Below are 19,841 nucleotides of genomic sequence, written 5' to 3' on the forward strand. Positions count from 1 at the left end.
AATCAGATGCTGCGGAAGCTGCGCAGATGGTCCTGCCCCTCCTTTCACGTACCCCCCCCCCCCCCCCCCCCCCCCTTCCTCCTTTCCTTTTTCTCCTCTCTTGTTTTCCTCTTCTTCTTCTACTAGGCGCAGTTTCTCTTGTTTCCCTTTCTCCTTTCCATAGTCTTGTACTTTTCCTTTATTTTTTTCCAAAATATTGGCAGGTAATGATTGAACATTTGAATGTATATTATTTAATTAATGCACTGCCTTGGATTATGCTTTGTCTGCCAGCTGTTCCGCCATTTCTGCTGCATGTTTCTATTGTTTGAAAGCCTTCAGAAGGGCCTGTTATTGGCTGCTGCTGAGGGGAGATAAATGAGTGGGAGGATGAGACTGAGTGCAGATGTCTTTGGCTAATAGTCGTCTCCCAGGCAATCTCTAAAGTCCCAGTGGACACAGGCTCATGGAGAGATGCTAATGTCCCTGCCTCACATTGTTGGCTTTAATCAAACCATGGAGCGGGATCAGCAGAGTGGCCTACGGTAGCAGTGAATGAGCCTAAAGCATGAATGATGTATGATGGGTGTAGGCCATTGATTTTTTTTGTTTCAGCCGTCAAAAAATTATGGTGAATCACAAAGCAAGGATGTTGTCTTTAAGAGACTCAGGAAAAAACCATATTAATTTAAATTGTACAATTTTCAAGTCCCCTACCTCAGATCTAATAAAAGCAGGTGACACTTCTGTCTGAGGATCAGTCAATGTTCCATTATAGCTCCAATCCATATTGTTCCAGGCCCCAGGATTTATGTTATGGACCTAATAACCCCCACCCTATCTATCCAATATCCACCCTCCCCCTGCTTCTGTCTCCCCCCGCCCTGCAGGCAGGTACATCAGCCCTCTGATTCGTGTGTCCTCATTGTGACTCAGCTCCTTTATGAGAGCAAACAGAGCATCATTACAGAAGCAGCAGCCATGCTTTCCAACCCGGAACAAGGAGTGTCTGTAAACGTGAAGTGGGTTAGATATTTTCTGCACTTCCTGAGGAGAATCCTTTTTATTTGGCTATGTTTGGCACGTGTTTAACATATTTTTGAGGATCATTTTCCTTTTTCTTTTGTGGCTGTGAGGACTATTGTGCTTTGACCTGGAGGCTTCATTTGAATGATTGGATATGTTTGCCAGCATCATGAAAAGGACTCTAAAGAGTGGATGATGTTTTTGTTGCTTCCTAATGACCTTTTTAACCTGATTACGCAGGGGCGGGTCATTTTACTGCACATTCAATGAAAAATGTGCGCTTTTCTACAATGATTTCCTGGCTAGTTTTAGATCAATTCTGTTTTCTGGCTGAGACACAATTGATCTCTTTTGTTTACTGACTGACTGACTCCCTATAGAATGTATTGTGTGATTGACCGGCTGACAATGAACTTGATATTTCAGTAAACACTGGCTGATTGGTTTAAATTCATTCACTGGCTATCTGAGCTGCTTTTATTCCCTGACTGGCTACTTATTTTACTTTTGCCTGCCTGGCTGCCAAGCTGATTATTTAACACGCCATAATTCCTGTTTTTCTGACTGGCTTGGAGTAGCATCATATGTGTCCCCCCGATTTGTTATTATATGGATTTGAAGGAGGCATGATGAAGGAGAGAAGAAGATCAACATCCTAAAGCTCAAAGAAGAAATTACAAGACACAAGGAGCATCAGAGAGAAAGGAGGAGACACAATTCACAGGAGAACATTGGATTATAGTGAGCAGAAGGAGGGGGTGATTGTTGGGAAAGGAAGGGTGACGAACGGAGGCGTGGCAGCGGAGAGAGAGAGCGGCGAGAGAGAGAGACAGGAGGGGAGGAGGGTGGATGCGACCCACACCCTGAGATGCTGAGCTGGCTGAGAGAAGACGAGATGTCGGTCCAGGAGCTGTTGCAGAGGGTGCAGTGTGTCATCACTCATGTTGGTGAGTCCTCACATTCCTTTTTTCTGATGTTAAGGTTAGAATGAGATGAGTTATAGCCTCCGCTGGGGGAATCACACAATAGAACCTGCTTGTAGGGTGGAAGCTGCGTTATAAGGTGGTGTGGTTTAATGGAAACCCTTGAATTGATGGAAAATATGAGGAGAAACAGAGCAGATGAAAGCCATGCAGGGTCTCCATCCTCTCATCAGGACCGCTGAGGACAGGGGTGGGGGGGTGGGGGGGGGGGGGGGCAGAGGGATGCTCTGCACATGGGCAGAGGAGAAAGTGTGTCATGGGGATACAACAGTGGAGTCATTTAGTCTGAGCAATGTTGGCCTTTCTATGGCTATCATCATATTCAAAGCTCCATCTATGATTTGAATTCACTGTGTGGTTATTCTCTATTGCTCATGAACTGTTGATGAGTTGCATGTGCCTGAGTGAATGTCTGCAGATTGATGTGCTTCATTTTGAATGATTTACAAGAAAATGTACAGAGACTACATTTAGGTACATGGTTATAGTTTGGAAACATGTATGCATTTGAATGGCCAATCCTGTTAAAGCATTTGTTTTTCACAAGATTCACAAGGTCAATATATTAAAGATGTTTAATCCCATGAAGCACTTCCTATCCTACATCACCTTTTCTCTTTCTTGTTTTCTCCTTACATCTTTCTTTTCCTCTTCTTTCTTTTCCTATTCATTCTCTCCATTGCTACTTTGCCTTTTCCTTCCCCTCTCCACCATTCCTCCCATCCACCCCTTCTACACATTGGTTTTACTTCCCTGCCCTCTCCCTTTCCTCTCCTGCTTCTGTATTCTTTCATTCTGCTCGTTTACTATTCAGCATCCGGGTCATTTCCTTCCCCTGCTTGTCGGGAAGTAGGTTATTGTGCCACGCTGGAAACTGTCGCACTCCTCCAACACTGCACTTCCTGCATCACATAGCTATGGGAGTGTGGGGCAGGGGGGTGGAGGAGGGCTGCAGAGAGTAACTATGGAAACTGTGCTAGCTTCTGCAGAGCAAGGGGACTGTAATCGATGTATCAAGAGCCAGGTTCATGTGGGATGGTGCCGTCAATGTTTGCATCATTTGTGGCTGCATAAAGGTGCTGATTAAACAGGATATCTTTTTCTTGCTGTGGATTTGTGTATTTCTCTCTTAGATTATATTCTTCATATTCATATTCTGAATGCCCAGCCATTAGGAGAATTAAATGTACATGAGAACACATAATACAAATCCAATGCACACAAACACATTCATTCATCAGGTGTTGTTTTAGTTGTCATGGAGTCATAGATATTGATGTCTCTTTTCTAAGACTTTTTGGGGGGTTTCTTATCGACAAACTGTATGTTGGGTTAAAGCTGAGTTCGTTTTTGACCTTGAATATGACCGCCAGAGGTGGGAGGAGTACTCAGATGTTCTATTTGAGTAAGGTTAGATGTACCAGAGTGTATCAATACTCTGTTACAGTAAAAGTCCTGCATTCAAAATGTTACTCAAGTAGAAGTACAAAAGTATTAGCACCAAAATATACTTAAAGTACCAAAATTAAAAGTACTCATTATGCAGATTGTTCCATTTCAGAATAACATATATGATATGTTTTCTAATGATTGATCATGAAAGTGTTCTCAAAGCTGGTAAAGGTGCAGCTAGTTTGAATGACTTTGTATACTGCAGGGTAGCTTGTGGATTTACTCCAGGAGGAACTAAAGTCTGATTCAACACTTGATTAGATTTCACAACATGTTTGCGACTTTGTAGAAGAACAAAGCAGCAATAAATTGTAATACTAAAGCAAAGGACAAGTATCTCAAAATTATACTTAAGTACAGTACTTGAGTAAATGTAATTACTTAAGTTACTTTATATCTGTGATGACCACTGACAAAACCATCTCATCACAAACTTCATAAGTAGTTTATTTTCCTGATTTTGAGCTGGTCTTTCCTAGAAAAGCTTAACATGCAAAAAAAAACAAGTACTGATGATAATTAGGTGATAAGGATTCACATCTCCAGAACTCTAAGTAGTTCAGTTTTCACAATGTGAAACAACCACACCAAAACTCCATGTCTTTTATGAATGCACCAAATGATTTGGTAATGTTACATCGTGGATTGGTTGTAGACATATTTCCAGAAAAAGCAGCAGGACATATTTGGAATCTTTGGAAACTTTGAAACTTAAACGGTGCAAACGTGCTACAACAGCGGAAAACCATTCCATTAAGAAAAATGCCATGCAGTTTTAAAAACGATACGGATGTAGAAACACAATCGACACTGTTGTTGGAACTTAAATAAAATGGGTTATTTTAACAATGTAATCACATGATTCTTTCTGGTATTATTGCAGATCTGCTCTAAGCTAGCTAGCTAACCTAGTCCTTTCAAATATACTGACGAAACACTTTTAAGTCTGAAACAGGCTTACTGTGCCAACATGTCAGTTGGCCAAATGTATAATTCCTGAACATCAACAAGAGCTCAGGTTATTGAATCAAGTTCGTGAATGTTTTGTATATGCTGCACATGTATTGACAAGTTGGTGAATGTGTTTTGGCACATTTGTGTTTTTATATTTGCATGGTGCAATGGACATGTTTTGAACATTGTAGTGCGTTTGCACCTGTTTGCCACCGTATACAATAGACTGAGAAGGGGTCAGAAAACAGTTCTATGAACATGGTGATGATCATATGTCAAGACTTTGGAACAAGGGCATCCTGGCCTCTGATCAGATCATATTTCTGTGCGACTTTGGAATTTTTTTACAGTTTGGAGGACCTGACAGAAAAAGGCTGGACATTAAACTATCAAAGACTCAGAAACCTGGGTATTGTGTACATAGAGCTTATACGTCACAAAAAACTAGGATGAGACTCATTAACAGAAGTGTGACCTTGTTTGCATTTAAAGATGTATCTTATGAAAAACATTGTAGAAGGACCATAACACATCATGGGGTCTCTCTGCATATTCAGCTGTTTCTCTTTCATCTTCCTTCCAAAAAAGTCAGTGTTGTTCATCAGCCAGCAGGGAGCTCACTCGCTCCAGCTTGGACCAGCAGACTAGAGTACACAGGATGATGATCATACAAATCTTCCTCCCTCATTGATTTTAAAGCAATTACCCATCTCTCTGATATCTTGTTTAGTCCCAGGAATGAACGCCAATTATTAAGGTTGTGGAACAGTCACAGCAGGAGGAGCAAAATACTTAAATGACGGGACATCATTGATCTAAGATGACCGTTACTATGTGTTAACTCACTGGAGATTGATCCTGTGAAGCTCCCTCTATGTCATGTGACTGTCACATCTCTTCTGATGCTCCCATAACAACTGTGTCTAGCAAATTATTAGTTAATGTTAGAATTCAGTCTGCTGTGGCTTCCTTATTTACTAGTGAATTGGTTGGCTTGCTTGTCTGGGAATGAGTTCCTGGAAGTACAGTCACATTCTGGTTGTTACATTTTCATTTCTGTTAGTATGAAGATAAATCAAAGATCTAGAAAGAGTGGAATTGTGTTAGTCAGCGTTAGAGGTGCTAGACAAGGAATCTTTTTAGCCAGGCTGCCAGTCTCCCCTTAGTGCTTTCAGTGCTCCAGCTAAGCTAGGCTAACCACATCCTGATTTTAGTTACCTAATATTTAAATCAATCGTCTCATCTAATACAAATCAAAAAAGTAAAAGAGTATTTCCCTAACTTGTGCTCTGAATATTGTGTAGGTTTAAGAAGCCCTATTTAACAAATAACATAAAGGAATGCCACTTGAGAATGTGAGAAACACAATAAAGTAAAACACAGCAGTTATTTAATGAAATTACAGTAACACATAAATGAAATATAAGGACCAACTTCAATGTTGAAAAAGTGGTGAATATATACTGCACATTATCAACACATCCTCACTCCCAGGTCGGCCTATGTTGACGTTATGTCCAGTCCCCTGTGTCGGCTTTTTCCAACGCAAGGGGGCGGCCCTTAGCGTACATTTTCAACTTTCCGGGATGTCCATAGGCTTCTATATAGCTCCCTAAACGTATGTTGTAGAGTCTATTCGAGTTGAGATCGCGAGCGAATGCTCCGCAGATCCATTCTCACAGCGTTTATTAACCTTTTTCTAACTCAATATCAAGCCACACTTATTGTTTTTACTTCTTTATTTTAATTTAATAATGTAGGACTTTTGTTGCTGTCAGTTATAGGGAGAGTAGGGGCTCAGAATACTGAAATCTTTATTGTTTCTGCGTTTTTTCCTTCTAATTTTGTATTATTTTCTAAACCACACACTGTTATTTACTCAACAATAACACATAATTATCCTTGTGTTTATTTATTTGTTTGATTAATAAACACAAGTTGGAGTCCGTCAGGACCGAGGGTATTGGAGCAGCTCATAGTAGCCTAGTTGCTTTTGAGAATTGTACACCCGGAAGTAAGTATTCTCTCCGCTTCGCTTAACAAACCCCGTGATAGTCCTCAAGCTCTGTGATTGGATGTTTGAGTGTGCCAAGGGTTACGCCGAGCGCCGAACAACACTTTGAAATGGGATGGAACCACAGCAGACTGTCCAAAACTGGATTTGAACGGGTCCACCCCGTCGCCCCCTCCCCATCCCCTCCCCCACCCCGTCCCCAGAACTACACATGCTGGCTATTGTGTGTTTCGCAACATGTTTAACTTCTATGGCACGTCTCTACTGGGAGTTGTAGTTTTAAAAGACGTTTTCATATTTCCCATAATAAGAAGTTGCCAGTATTAAACTGTGTACATCCCTGGAGGTTTAGGGGATAGGAACACTCACATTTAAAACATATCATTAATACATGGGTGAAAATTGCTTGTGCCCATAATGGACAGCATTAATATATACCCACATGCCAGCTAAGGTCAGCAGAGCTTTATTTAACAGCTGGTCTTATGTCTGTGACCCCTCCTGTTGTTAATTGATAAGCCTGAAACATGCACTTGTCAAGGTTCAGAGGCAAATCTGGCAGTAGCCATCAGGGCCGTGGGAAGTAGGGGTGCTGAGGGTGCTGCAGCACCCCCTGGTGGATGACAGGGGATCTGCACTTCTACAAGATATAATACTAATATAATACCAACAAAATGAATTTTCAGCCTTGATGTAACAACATTCATAATTAAGTAAAGATAACACCCTTTTCACCCTGGTTACATTTGCCATTTGTCCTGTACGATGGGCGCTGTAGTGATGAAAGTGGGGGATGTTGGCTTATCAGGCGCCCCAGCTCACATTCAAAGTGAGAGAGATAGAGAGAGGGGGTGCACCGGTACCGGCGGGGATTGTTGTTAGCTTCTGCTGCACTAACGGATATAAGAAGCTGTTCCTACAATAATGTGGAGGGAGAGTTCTGTCCTGTCAGACTGAGAGGTTCAGTGAGGTAAAGGACTCTGAGGTTTAGATAGTTCACTTTAGTCTAAATTATCTCAGTGAGTCTCAAACGTATTGATCACAATTATGTAAACAAATATTTCCAAGGCACACCTTTATAATTATTAGGATAAATAAAAACAGGTTTGAAATCATTCCAATGTATACTATAGGACAGTAAACCAAAAATATTGTTTAAAGTTGGAGAGATTTAAAAATATGCATAAATAAATAAATGTTAACTGGTAAAATAAGATATGAATGAACAACAAAAATAAAATAAGTTACATTTATTTGTTATTGGCTATGGTAGGTTATTGAAAATGTTCACATACTTATTTGATTAATAAAATGCAAACCGATCTTTTTCATATGGGTGTTTTGAGTTGTACCCCCTAGATCAGTCTCTAGTAATTGGGCGCTCAAAGTGCACCAGATTGAAGCATTTTACTTTAAAATGTTAAAAAAATCTTCCCGGTGGGGCACCCCCGGACCCCCTAGAGGATGTGAAGTCCACCCCCCCAATTAAAACATGTTATAATACTAAATACATTTGAAGCCTTTTTATATAAGCTGTCCACCATGTCAATATGTTTCTCTTTTCATAGTGTATTGGTCTTTTGTAGAGGTTTTTCATTGCCAGCTAAAATATTGCCTATAGGGCAGCACATTGGTCAGAACCAGCCCTGGTGTCATCCCCACAGCACCCCCCATTTGAAACATGTTCCCACGGCTATGGTAGCCATCGATTTTCTTAAGATAAGGTATACTTTATTGATCCCAAGTCGGAAACATTTGCGTTACATCAGCATGTGTAACAGTTGTAAATATGCAGTGGTGTTTATTTGTAAATCATTTAGTATAATCACACAAATTCTGTGTTTTATTTAATAATTCTGTGTTCTTTACTTATTCATTGTTCAATACCTGACAAGGCCGGAGATGAAAAACTTGGGTCGCAGGTTCCTCAACAGTGCATTACAAGACATCTATCAATATGTGTGTATACCTCCACCGTTAAACTGTCGTATTCTGCACATTTCTTATACTATCTACATACATCTTATAAGAGTATACTACATATGTATAATATCAGTTAAAATAAGTGCTTAAACATACAGTGGTTAACATTGCAGGAAAGCAATATATTAGTACTTTATCAGGCTTAATATTTATACCCCCAAAGCTTTTTTCTTATTCAAAATAAGACCTTAACCTAAAGTATTCTTTAATGTTTAAATAAAGCCTTATTAGTTTGTCTGTCTGTGTCTCCTATTAATATCTAATAATAAAAATAATACATTTCAATAACGTACTTTAACCACCAGGTGTCCCTTTCTATCAGCTGTGCACCGTTATGGTGTAAATATACCAATATACTGATTGGATCAAAAACAAAAGTCATCCAAATTAGTATTGATACTGCAAGGACACTTATATTGTGAAGAGAAATTGAAGATTTTGTTTAATTGCTGATATATTTATGATTCACGTCACATATTCAGTTTCTGCGGCAGTTGTTCATGTTTGTCTAGAAGTCTTTTCATCAGGGCTCAATAAATAGCGAACTACGACAGATATGTAATATTTAATGCAGCTGAACCGTGTATTAAAATGCCGTTATGTGATGACCTCCAAAGAGAAAATTAAGCAAACTCGGAATAAAGTATCATTTTATTTTAAAAAAATGTTTTCGTATTTCACATAAACAGGAAGTCCGGTTAACTAAAATGTCCGTGCGGAACAATACCCCAACCCATAGATCCGTGGGTGAATAGTGTAATCACCACATTACACACATCCCTTCACATTTAAATTTAAATTTACATTAAAGTATTTTGTGAGGCCTTCTAAAATGTTTTTAAATATAATTAGGGTTGTAGTTGAAGAGTTTGTAAATTATTGCGTTGCCTGGTAATGCAATCGCACAACGGCACGTCCATTAATACAGATACAGATTTCAGTATTCTGAGCCCCTACTGTTGGGACAGAATCTCTGCTCCGCGCCTTTCCTATATGAGCGGGTTCTCAAAAGAAGGAAAAATTCAAAGCAGCAAGGATAAGGGTTAAACAATAATCTGCTTTAATGGCGGAAACATACAAATACATCACCTAATCACGAAGCACTCTGCAGAGTACTCCGGGCTCAGGTTTTACCACCGTGTGAGACACGTCTCAGGAACGGCAAGTCAAAAACAATAATGCCGATCTTCAAAATGATCAGAACATTTATACACAGAGTTTACTTCTGAGCGAGCTAGACAGTGAGTTGGCAGTGTTCCATTGGTCGGTTTCCCTTATGGGCGGGATCCCAGGTAGTAAGTCTGCAGTTGTTGATTCCATGTTGCTTCTGTGCGTGTGTGTGTGTGTGTGTGTGTGTGTGTGTGTGTGTGTGTGTGTGTGTGTGTGTGTGTGTGTGTGTGTGTGTGTGTGTGTGTGTGTGTGTGTGTGTGTGTGTGTGTGTGTGTGTGTGTGTGTGTGTGTGTGTGTGTGTGTGTGTTTGTCCCTCTGCCCTCAGGCAGATCCCCCAATCAATGATTTGGAGTCATGACAGAGGACTCTTTGACAGGACACATACTCAGTCCCCCTAAACATCTTCAACACACACACACATCCTATCATGTATCTTATCACACAACAGTCACCTTTTTTTCTCTATGAAAGCCATATTTGTAAATATCCAAACGCCTTCCTCCCCGAATCAGTCAACCAACATAAGTTTAATTGTTCTTGTGGCTTAATGGCTTCCCTGAACTTCCCTTCACCCCAAAGTCAGCTTACTAGGAATGAATACATTTTATTGATAAGCTCAAAAGGACGTTTATCTTGGTTACTGCTGGGTAACCCAAGTCTCAAGGCCTGCAGGATGTGTAGGAGATAAACATTAATTCTACAAGACTTTAACTACATTATCTGAAAATGTATCTGGGACTTCCCCTGTTAATTGCAAGGACTATTGATAATTAACAGAGAGACCCTCGGGGCCTCTTCTTGGTATCTGCTAGGCAGAAGTCACTCAATGCAGAAATCACAAGTTTAACACACATTCTATATTAGGTGACATTAAAATGAATATACCAGATTGAACTTTCCTGCCATAACACGTTACTTTAATCCTTCAAATAATTCAAATAATACTTCAATTCCCCCTTTTGGTCTCACCCCACGAGACCAACTCACATAAGACATTTGAAACACAACTACTGTCATTCCTTGCCACTGTGTCTGCTTCCCCAACAGTATATACATCCATCAGAAGCTGGGATTTAGAGCACTTCAAACATTTGGGAACAGCTCCTCATAACAGTTTCTCGTGTCAGTGGAGGAACTATCAGAGTCAGAGCCTGAGTGCCAGAAAGCAGCATCCTTGCGTGTTGCAATCCCCCCCCCAGCGGAAAACGCCAACAAGGGCAGCTGATAGGGAGGGGGAGATGCGGCCTTTCCTTCAAAGGTGGAACTGATGAATCTGATCAGAGAGAAGTAGACTCCTCTGCTGCCTCGAGAAGTCCCCCAGCCTGCTGAGAGCCGCTTCCGAGTCGTCTGCTGTAGGGATGTCCGTGAGGTCCTTCTCCTCCAGTCCGCTGATGACAGCTTCAGAGTCGTCTGCTGTAGGGATGTCCTCGTTGAAGATAGCCAGGTCCGTCCTGATGTCCTCCATGGTCCTAGCCGGTGATTTCCTCGCCGCACATTGGCTCAAGTAGTACCAGATGTCCCCCTTTCCTCCTAGGCGGACGGCATGAGATGTCCTCTGGGTCACTCTGTAGAGGCCGGAGAACCTAGGGTTGAGCCACCTAGACCTGATGACCTTCAGCCAGACGAACTCCGCTGTGTCGGCCTCCTGCCCCTCGTCCCCCTTTTGGCGTCAGGAACCTATGTGGAGAAATCTGATACCCACCCCTCCAGTCTACGCTCAGGGCTTCTGGGCCCTCAGGTGTTTGGAGCCTGTTGGTGGGGTGTCTTAAAACAACAGCTGTCTGTGAACAGGTTTTCTAAATTAGTTGTAGACCTCCTATCTGCCAGTGCAGCTTCAGAATCTTAATACTTGGCCTGTGTCAACAAAATAAACCCCAACATCTTCAGGTGAACTAAATAACATATTTCAATAGCTCTGAATGTCTGACAAGCATCTGTGTTATTTTTAAATGAAATCCTTGAGATCCTATTTAAAATCTAAATATAATATGAACTGCTAATGTTTCTGGTAATGGAACACACTAATGTTATGGATTAAAAACAACTAAAAATCATGATACTGACAAAGTGAATGATTTCCTGGTGAGACTGCTTCTACCTGTCACTGCTTAGATATTATCAAGCTGAAAAAATGAATACAGAAATCCAACATACTGTCATCAAATGTCTTTCTATTATGAATTTAAATTAAATGTACATCCCCATAATGATCTAAACAGTCTATGGCTTTTACTTCTTTACCAGGCTAGTTACAAGATGTTGTCTAAATTAAATTCTATCTCAATACATTACTATGTTTTAACTTAGCTGTAATATGTTCTTTCTACATTTCAAACCTAAGTTACTTTAATACCTGTTGAAATATTACAAAATTGTTTTCATTATCACAGGTCACCTTCTCATTCTCATTCTGGAATTACCTCTCTCAGTAGCCCCTTGGCCACTGAATCTGCATCTGTGTTACCTGTTATAACTCAATCAATATTAGAAACATGTCAACATTTTTTTAGGAAACCTCTCGTTTCCCTTGGAGCTCCAGAATAATGTGTTAGTCTAAAAACATGCTTGGTTAGTCATTGTTTTAGAATCATGCAGCACTGATCACATGCAGACATACATTCACACTGTCTGGTTTTAAAGTCAAGTTCGGTCAGCCCCAGAGTCAGTCATTGATAGTGATTTTCTCAAGTCACACTGTCAGTCAGGGTCAAAGGTCATTTGGTCTCAGTCTTTTTGGCCATGTCGTGCTCTGCAGAGACTTTAATATTCTACTAGCTGGAGTTGTACTAGTGACATCATTGTGTTGATGTCAACCAATGCAACAAAGTTTTTCTCGTGTTCGCAGCACCATTTTCTTCAGATGTTTAACAAACAAATTATCAATACACTTTATTAATATACTGCCCCTAGTAAACACAATACCTGACAAATGTTCATGCACGGCATTCTTAAGTAAACCTGCAGAAAACGGCCTTTTGAATTAATATTCCAAATTAAATCAATAATAATAACAATAATCCATTTTATCAATTTGTTTACCCTTAGAAGTGAACATACCTCATAATGTTACATCAGGATGTTAAACTAAGCTTTGGCCAAATCGATCATTATTACTGTTTCAGATCTAACTGGAGGTTGAACAAACAAAACCTTTTTTGTTTACATCATGCAAACCACTACCACATTTTCCAATTTCAGCATCAGCCTTGTTACTCTAAAATTACGTCTTAAATAGGAATATTAGAAATGAAACAAATATTTAATCTTCAGAAATGTTCTTAACAAATGGAGAGTAATGCCATCTCTCTATCTAGTGAATAGCCAACATATTTAAAAAATGTCAGATATACAAAAATAAGCCTAAATACTCTATTACTATCAAAGTCTAAAGCTAGACCTAAGCTGAACAGTTTTTTAATGGACAATTTAATCTAGAAACAAAACAAAACTGGACCTGTATTCTTGTTATGTGTTCTTCAAAATACATTAGTAAATACCTTGTGAAGTATTCACAATATAACTAACCCTCTCTAGGATATGAAATCCATTCATCTTTAACCAGATACTATTTCCCTATTTATTTTTAGTTCATGATAATAATGGTATAACGTCCACACGTTTACCCATAGCTAGTCACTATGTCAAGATTATCATGTGTGACATAATAATCAGATGTCTTGTTTGCCAAACAAGAATATTAAACTTGAATCTTTTCAGTATTCCAGACCATCATTAAACAATCCGCCTCCCTTCCTAAACACTAAGCATATCGTTCTACACCACCTTCTGGTAAACTCTTGCACAGTTATGCTGTAAAATCATTGCATGATTTCTTCAGAGTCTGAAAAGACTGAGACCAGCCTGTCTCTTGATCTTGTCATATTGAGAACAGTCAATGATTCATTGTCCTCTTCAGCTGTAGTCAGTGGCAGGGCCCCCAAAAAGCTAGAACCGGCCCTGGTCAGTGGGCTCCAAGGAAACTCTCTCTGGCATTGGGATGTCCTGAGGGGGAAGGGACGTCTGGATCAATGTGATACAATCGGCAGACACACGTTGTCCTCTATACAGCAGAAATCCCCAAAAACTGCTGTACCTCTTCACACCACTGTTGCCTTGACAACGAGGCACAAGCAAACTTTCAATACCTCCTCAGAGATGCGCTCTTTGCACAGTTCTTCTGTTTCTGTAATGAGCAACTTTTCACCAACACACTGATTCAGAGTACAACCCAAAGGTGGCGCACAACTATCCAATGTTGCTGTAATCACAGCAAATCAGCTACTGAGAAAAACTCAATGTAAATCTCTCCCCCAGCGTGTTACAAAATAAAACAGCTGAGTGTCTATATGGTCAGGAATGCTGAAACATGTGAATGTTAAACCCATTAATGGTAACAGTCTTCCTATTCTTCATTACTTCAGTTCTCAGTTAATAGGCAAAACAAAGATACCTTAACCACTATAGATTCATCTTTATCTTCTTGCTTATTCTATTCTTTTCAAATTGTTTATCTAAGTTGTGTTACAAGCATGGTTAGATTTGTAACAGAATACAAAACTAACTGTATTCAGCGCTATATATTAAAAACAAGTAATCTGACTACAGTTAATGAATATATTTTTGGAACACTTAAAGGAATTATTACAAAATGTAATCTTCATTATTACTAAAGCTGAAACCTAAATAAATCATCACGGAACATTTTTCTGTCCTTATTACTTAATTGTTTCAATAAAAACTAAAAACATTGTGAAAACTCCCATTTTTGAGAACATCTCAACACTTTTATTCCATCTAAGCACGAATGTTTATGACAAACTCGTCCTATTAATCCCAAACGGTCTTTAATGGTATCAATTGTGAACTTTTCTTAATATTAATTGTAAATGCAACGTATGTTCTCTTTAGAACAAAGACAGGATAGTTGCAGCTGAAACTGGTTAATAGCAATTTTCTGTTAACTTAGATAAGCCTGTTGTTCTTATATCTAGTAAATATATTCTTATTTTATGTTACTCATAAAACAATATGACATTTTCCAGAATAGTAGTAACTCTATATAACCTGTACTCTCTCTATGCTTCTTCAAACCATCTGACTTTTCTCTCTCTCTTCCTCTCTGCGCCCTGCAGCTGCCGGCCCAAGCTTCTCTCATCAAAACCTCTTTTGTTCTCCAACTGTGTGAGATGGCTTTTAGCCTCGTGCAGCACCTCTGTCATACTTAAACATTAACAGATTCCCTCTGACAAACTTACAAAAACCTTCTTTTTACTTTCTACTCCTTCTTCATAAACTTAAAAACACCATTGTGGTAGATCGTTTAAGTTTTCAGTTTCCCATCTACTTTAAACAACCATCAACTGAGAGTAACTGTATATCATAACAACTCCTAAATAACCTTACAATATATATTTCTTCCAGTGAGTTCGTTATTTCATGTCTAACAAATTCTCCTCTTTCCATGTCGTATTCTAGATGGAAAAATCCACCTATCATATTTAATTTGAATAAAGCCTTAACTTTAATGTACTTCATATACTCAGTAAATCTCTTTTTACTTTCCCCTAAGGTGACTGTATGTAATATAATTTTTCCTTGAAGTAGAATTAAGTACAATCCTTAGTTAATGACAAATACCATGAAATTCACAACGCAATGCAACGGTATCAATCAGTTCTCAAAGACTATGTTTAAATAGCAGCAAATCATTGTTTCTTATTTATTTCAATATATCTACCACTTCAAATCACACCTTGATCTGTTAATTTTCTATGTATTTCATTCCAACTTCAGATCACTTGAGAAAAAAGCAAGCAGACACACTCCGGGCTGTTGCTGCTGCTCTCAGCCTTTTTAGGAGAAGGGGGGCTTCCTTCAACAATTAACACTTCTGCTATCCTTTTATTCAATTTTTCTGCTTGAACCCACTGTTCTCGTAAGCTCTTCACTCACGCTTCTCTCGTTCAAATTCTCCCTTCATTATGACTTCGTATCTATTCATCTGACTTACTGTCTTCGTTACCAGTAAATATTCACAGAAAAAATTCCCCGTACAGTCTATTCAGCTTTTATTGTCCAAATGTTTATTCCAACAAGTTTAGCGAGCCTATCAGCGTGCTTCAACACCGTCTTTCAACGATGTGACGCTGACATGGAGTCGTAACCCAGGCTTACAGAACTCTTTATTGTGACGTTTGGCTTTATAGATTCAACCCCCACAGAACAAAGGATTAATGAGGTCCGGTCACTTCAAAATTGCTTTTTGAAGGTTGCGTTACTCTCCTTTGGATTTACTTATAACTCAACTTCGATTCCTATGAACCTAAGAATAGTTATTCAGATTTGTTCCTGGATGGCGTCTGAAAACAACCACTGAACATCCCCCAACGAGTCTTCAGCCGTCTCCTTTCGGAAAAAAGTACGGGGCCTTTCACCTTCGTCTTACATACCTCGTTGATTCACTTTTATGTTATATAACTTTCCTACCTATCTAAAATATGTATTTGTATATTCCACCGCAACAACTATGACACCGGAATATGTCTCTGACAACTAAAATTTAATTTAGCCAATTACAGACCTTTGATAGAAACAGGCTCGTCTGCTCACCTTTCAATTGTAGGATCCTCGTTTTAGTTGTCAGAGATTATTCTTGGCCTCTTCTCCGGACCATTCGTCCGCTGGCTGCTGATTTTCCTCTCAAAAACCCTACTCATGACGTCACCACGTCATGACGTCATCACGTCGGGGAAACACCATTTGTTGGGGCAGAATCTCTGCTCCGTGCCGTTCCTATATGAGCGGGTTCTCAAAAGAAGGAAAAATTCAAAGCAGCCAGGATAAGGGTTAAACAATAATCTGCTTTAATGCGGAAACATACAAATACTTCCCCTAATCACGAAGCACTCTGCAGAGTACTCCGGGCTCAGGTTCTACCACCGTGTGAGACACGTCTCAGGAACGGCAAGTCAAAAACAAGAGCGCCGATCTTCAAAATGATCAGAACATTTATACACAGAGTTTACTTCTGAGCGAGCTAGACAGTGAGTTGGCAGTGTTCCATTGGTCGGTTTCCCTTATGGGCGGGATCCCAGGTAGTAAGTCCGCAGTTGTTGATTCCATGTTGCTTCTGTGCGCGTGTGTGTGTGTGTGTGTGTGTGTGTGTGTGTGTTTGTCCCTCTGCCCTCAGGCAGATCCCCCAATCAATAATTTGGAGTCATGAAAGAGGACTCTTTGACAGGACAAATACTCATTCCCCCTAAACATCTTCAACACACACAAACATCGTATCACGTATCTTATCACACAACAGTCACCTGTTTTTCTCTATGAAAGCCATATTTGTAAATATCCAAACGCCATCGTCCCATGACAGTCCCCGAATCAGTCAACCAACATAAGTTAATTGTTCTTGTGGCTTAATGGCTTCCCTGAACTTCCCTTCACCCCAAAGTCAGCTTACTAGGAATGAATACATTTTATTGATAAGCTCAAAAGGACGTTTATCTTGTTTACTGCTGGGTAACCCAAGTCTCAAGGCCTGCAGGATGTGTAGGAGATAAATCATTAATTCTACAAGACTTTAACTGCCTTATATCTGAAAATGTATCTGGGACTTCCCCTGTTAATTGCAAGGACTATTGATAATTAACAGAGAGACCCTAGGGGCCTCTTCTTGGTATCTGCTAGGCAGAAGTCACTCAATGCAGAAATCACAAGTTTAACACACATTCTATATAAGGTGACATTAAAATGAATATACCAGATTGAACTTTCCTGCCATAACACGTTACTTTAATACTTCAAATAATTCAAATAATACTTCACTACTCTCCCCATAACTGACGGCAACAAAAGTCCTACATTATTCAATTAAAATAAAGAAGTAAAAACAATAAGTGTGGCTTGATATTGAGTAAGAAAAAGGTTGATAAACGCTGTGACAATGGATCTGCGGGTAGCATCCGCTCGCGATCTCAAGTCGTCTACAACATACATTTAGGGAGCTATATAGAAGCCTATGGATATCCCGGAAAGTTGAAAATGTACGCTAAGGGCCCCCCCCTTGCGTTGGAAAAAGCCGACACAGGGGACTTGACATAACGTCAACAGAGGCCGACCTGGGAGTGAGGATGTGTTGACATTATCGTGGCTCAAGTAGGCAACAGTAGGTACATCAACCTTAGTAAAGTATTTTTAAACTGTTAGGTGGAGAGTGTGACTTTAAGACCTGCTTGTTTGGGTGCTCAGGTCAGTACTGCGAGAGTATGAAGATGTGTTTGTGCAAGGCCAGATGTTTTCAGTAATGTGTGCGCGAGGTTAGTTTGAATTTTGGCCTAAATGGTAGGGGTGCACCGAATGGGAAATTATTGGCCCGAAACCGATACCGAAAATAGGAAACAGTTGGCCGAAAACCGAATGCCGAAAGGCCGAAAATGATTAATAGAAATATATATATATATATATATATAATGTATACATTTTTTACCAATGTTGTTCAGCTACCTGATTATGGAAAAAGACATGATTATGGCAAAACTTAACTTAAATAATAATCACTAGTATGGGTCCATAAAACATTTATTCAGCACTTTTGAATGCATACAGTACATTAATTCCAAGTCAAGTCCATTTTCTTTTCTCTGTAGGATAACTACAACAAAGTGCATTCAGAACAAAGCCAAGGTGCTTTAAAACTGCATAAACATCTAGGCCAGTAGGCCTACAACAAAATAGTGTAAATAAAGACTGTAACAGCCAGGCCTTCAACAACAACAAATGCACCTATAAGTGCATGCATACAAATGTGCAAACTGGATAAATCCACATGAATGTAACGATTTACAAATGAAATTACAATTGAATTTCAAGAATCTGTAAATAAGGCTGTCTGTCCTCATAAGCAAAGTAGTAAACATTGTATAAAGATACATAAAGCGAAAACTGGATACAAAATCCACAAACAATTACAAATTAAATTACAATTTCAAGAATCTGCAAATAAGGTGGTCTGTCCTCATGAGCAATGTAAACAACATTGTATCATTTAGATACCGAAAGTACAATATATTGAACACTGTGCTGCTGTCACTTCCCCCTAATGATAACCTGAGATGGTGAATTATAACTCACAATGAAAATTGTTCAGGAAAGTGGGTATAGAGTAGACATGTCGAACTAGATAAGTTTATGATAAGCCAGCCTTGTCTACTTATTAAGGAAAAGTGGGAGGTTCTTTTTAATGAACAGTAGCTTCTCTGATTTATCAGCCATAAGTCTGTTCCTCTTCTCATCAAGCACATGAGAGGCAGCGCTGAACAGTCTCTCGCTGTCAGTGCTTGTGATTTGATCTTACTCCGCATATTTGTCCGGGTGTTTTGATTTCAAGTGGTGGAGTAATCCCGAAGTGGTGAAAGTCTTTGCAGTTACACCCCCTCGAGAAATGTCAGCTGAACACGTTTTACAAATCGCAATCCGCGCCTCTTTCTCTGATATTTTTAAATATTTCCAAGCGGCAGACATGTTGGCTGTGAGCCAGCCGCGAGCATGGTCACGCGCCGTGCTTGTCGCCGCGTTTTGATTACGTCATCACAACAACACGTTAGCTTACCAACGTAACCCTGTTCTCTGACATTCGGTGATATTTTTTCGGTGCTAAAACCCTTTCGGCCGAAAGCCAAAAGAGCCTTTTTAACCATTTTCGGCCGATAATTTTCGGCGGCCGAATATTCGGTGCATCCCTACTAAATGACCTATCATGCAAAATGCACTTTTGTACGTCTTTTATACATGAATATGTGTCCCCGGTGTTCCAGGGAACTCACCAAGTATCAGAAAACACAACACTCTCTATTTTCCTCCATACCCAATCTCTAAAAAAGGGGATGCAACGGATCTGATACAGACTGATCCAGATTTGAACACTTTTATGTCGTCACAGAAGTTCCACCAATCAGGAGGAGACAGCCACGGACATTGCCGTTCGAAAGCGCTGGAGACGCTGTAGTACATATTTCAGGCCACCAGATGGTGCTGTTCTCACTGAATCCGAGCATGAAAGGCAGTGTTAAATTGAGCGAAATGAGGAATGGATAAAATGCACAATCTGTTTGTTATTTTGAAAAATAAAAAGTATAAATATGCCATATTGGTATGGTACTACAATATATTATTCAAAAATAGCATGATAGGTCCACTTTAATTTGCAGCTGCAAAAACATTTAGGCGTCACACTTGGCAGACAAGTGAGGCTCTAAAGGAAGGTTTTTTATAGCCGCTGT

General features: G+C 39.7%; 1 protein-coding gene across 1 annotated transcript in view; it reads left to right on the forward strand.

Annotated features, from left to right (window-relative positions):
- The first annotated feature begins 136 nt into the window (after positions 1-136).
- mcf2l2 (MCF.2 cell line derived transforming sequence-like 2) overlaps positions 137-19,841 on the forward strand; it is a 153,961-nt gene continuing 134,256 nt past the window's right edge. The window contains exon 1 of the mRNA XM_079650069.1: positions 137-1,952. Within this exon, the coding sequence (XP_079506195.1) occupies positions 1,874-1,952 (79 nt within the window). The 5' untranslated portion in view covers positions 137-1,873. The remainder of the gene's footprint in view (positions 1,953-19,841) is intronic.

Source organism: Notothenia rossii, assembly GCF_949606895.1.
Source record: "Notothenia rossii genome assembly, chromosome: 1".
Taxonomy (NCBI): domain Eukaryota; kingdom Metazoa; phylum Chordata; class Actinopteri; order Perciformes; family Nototheniidae; genus Notothenia; species Notothenia rossii.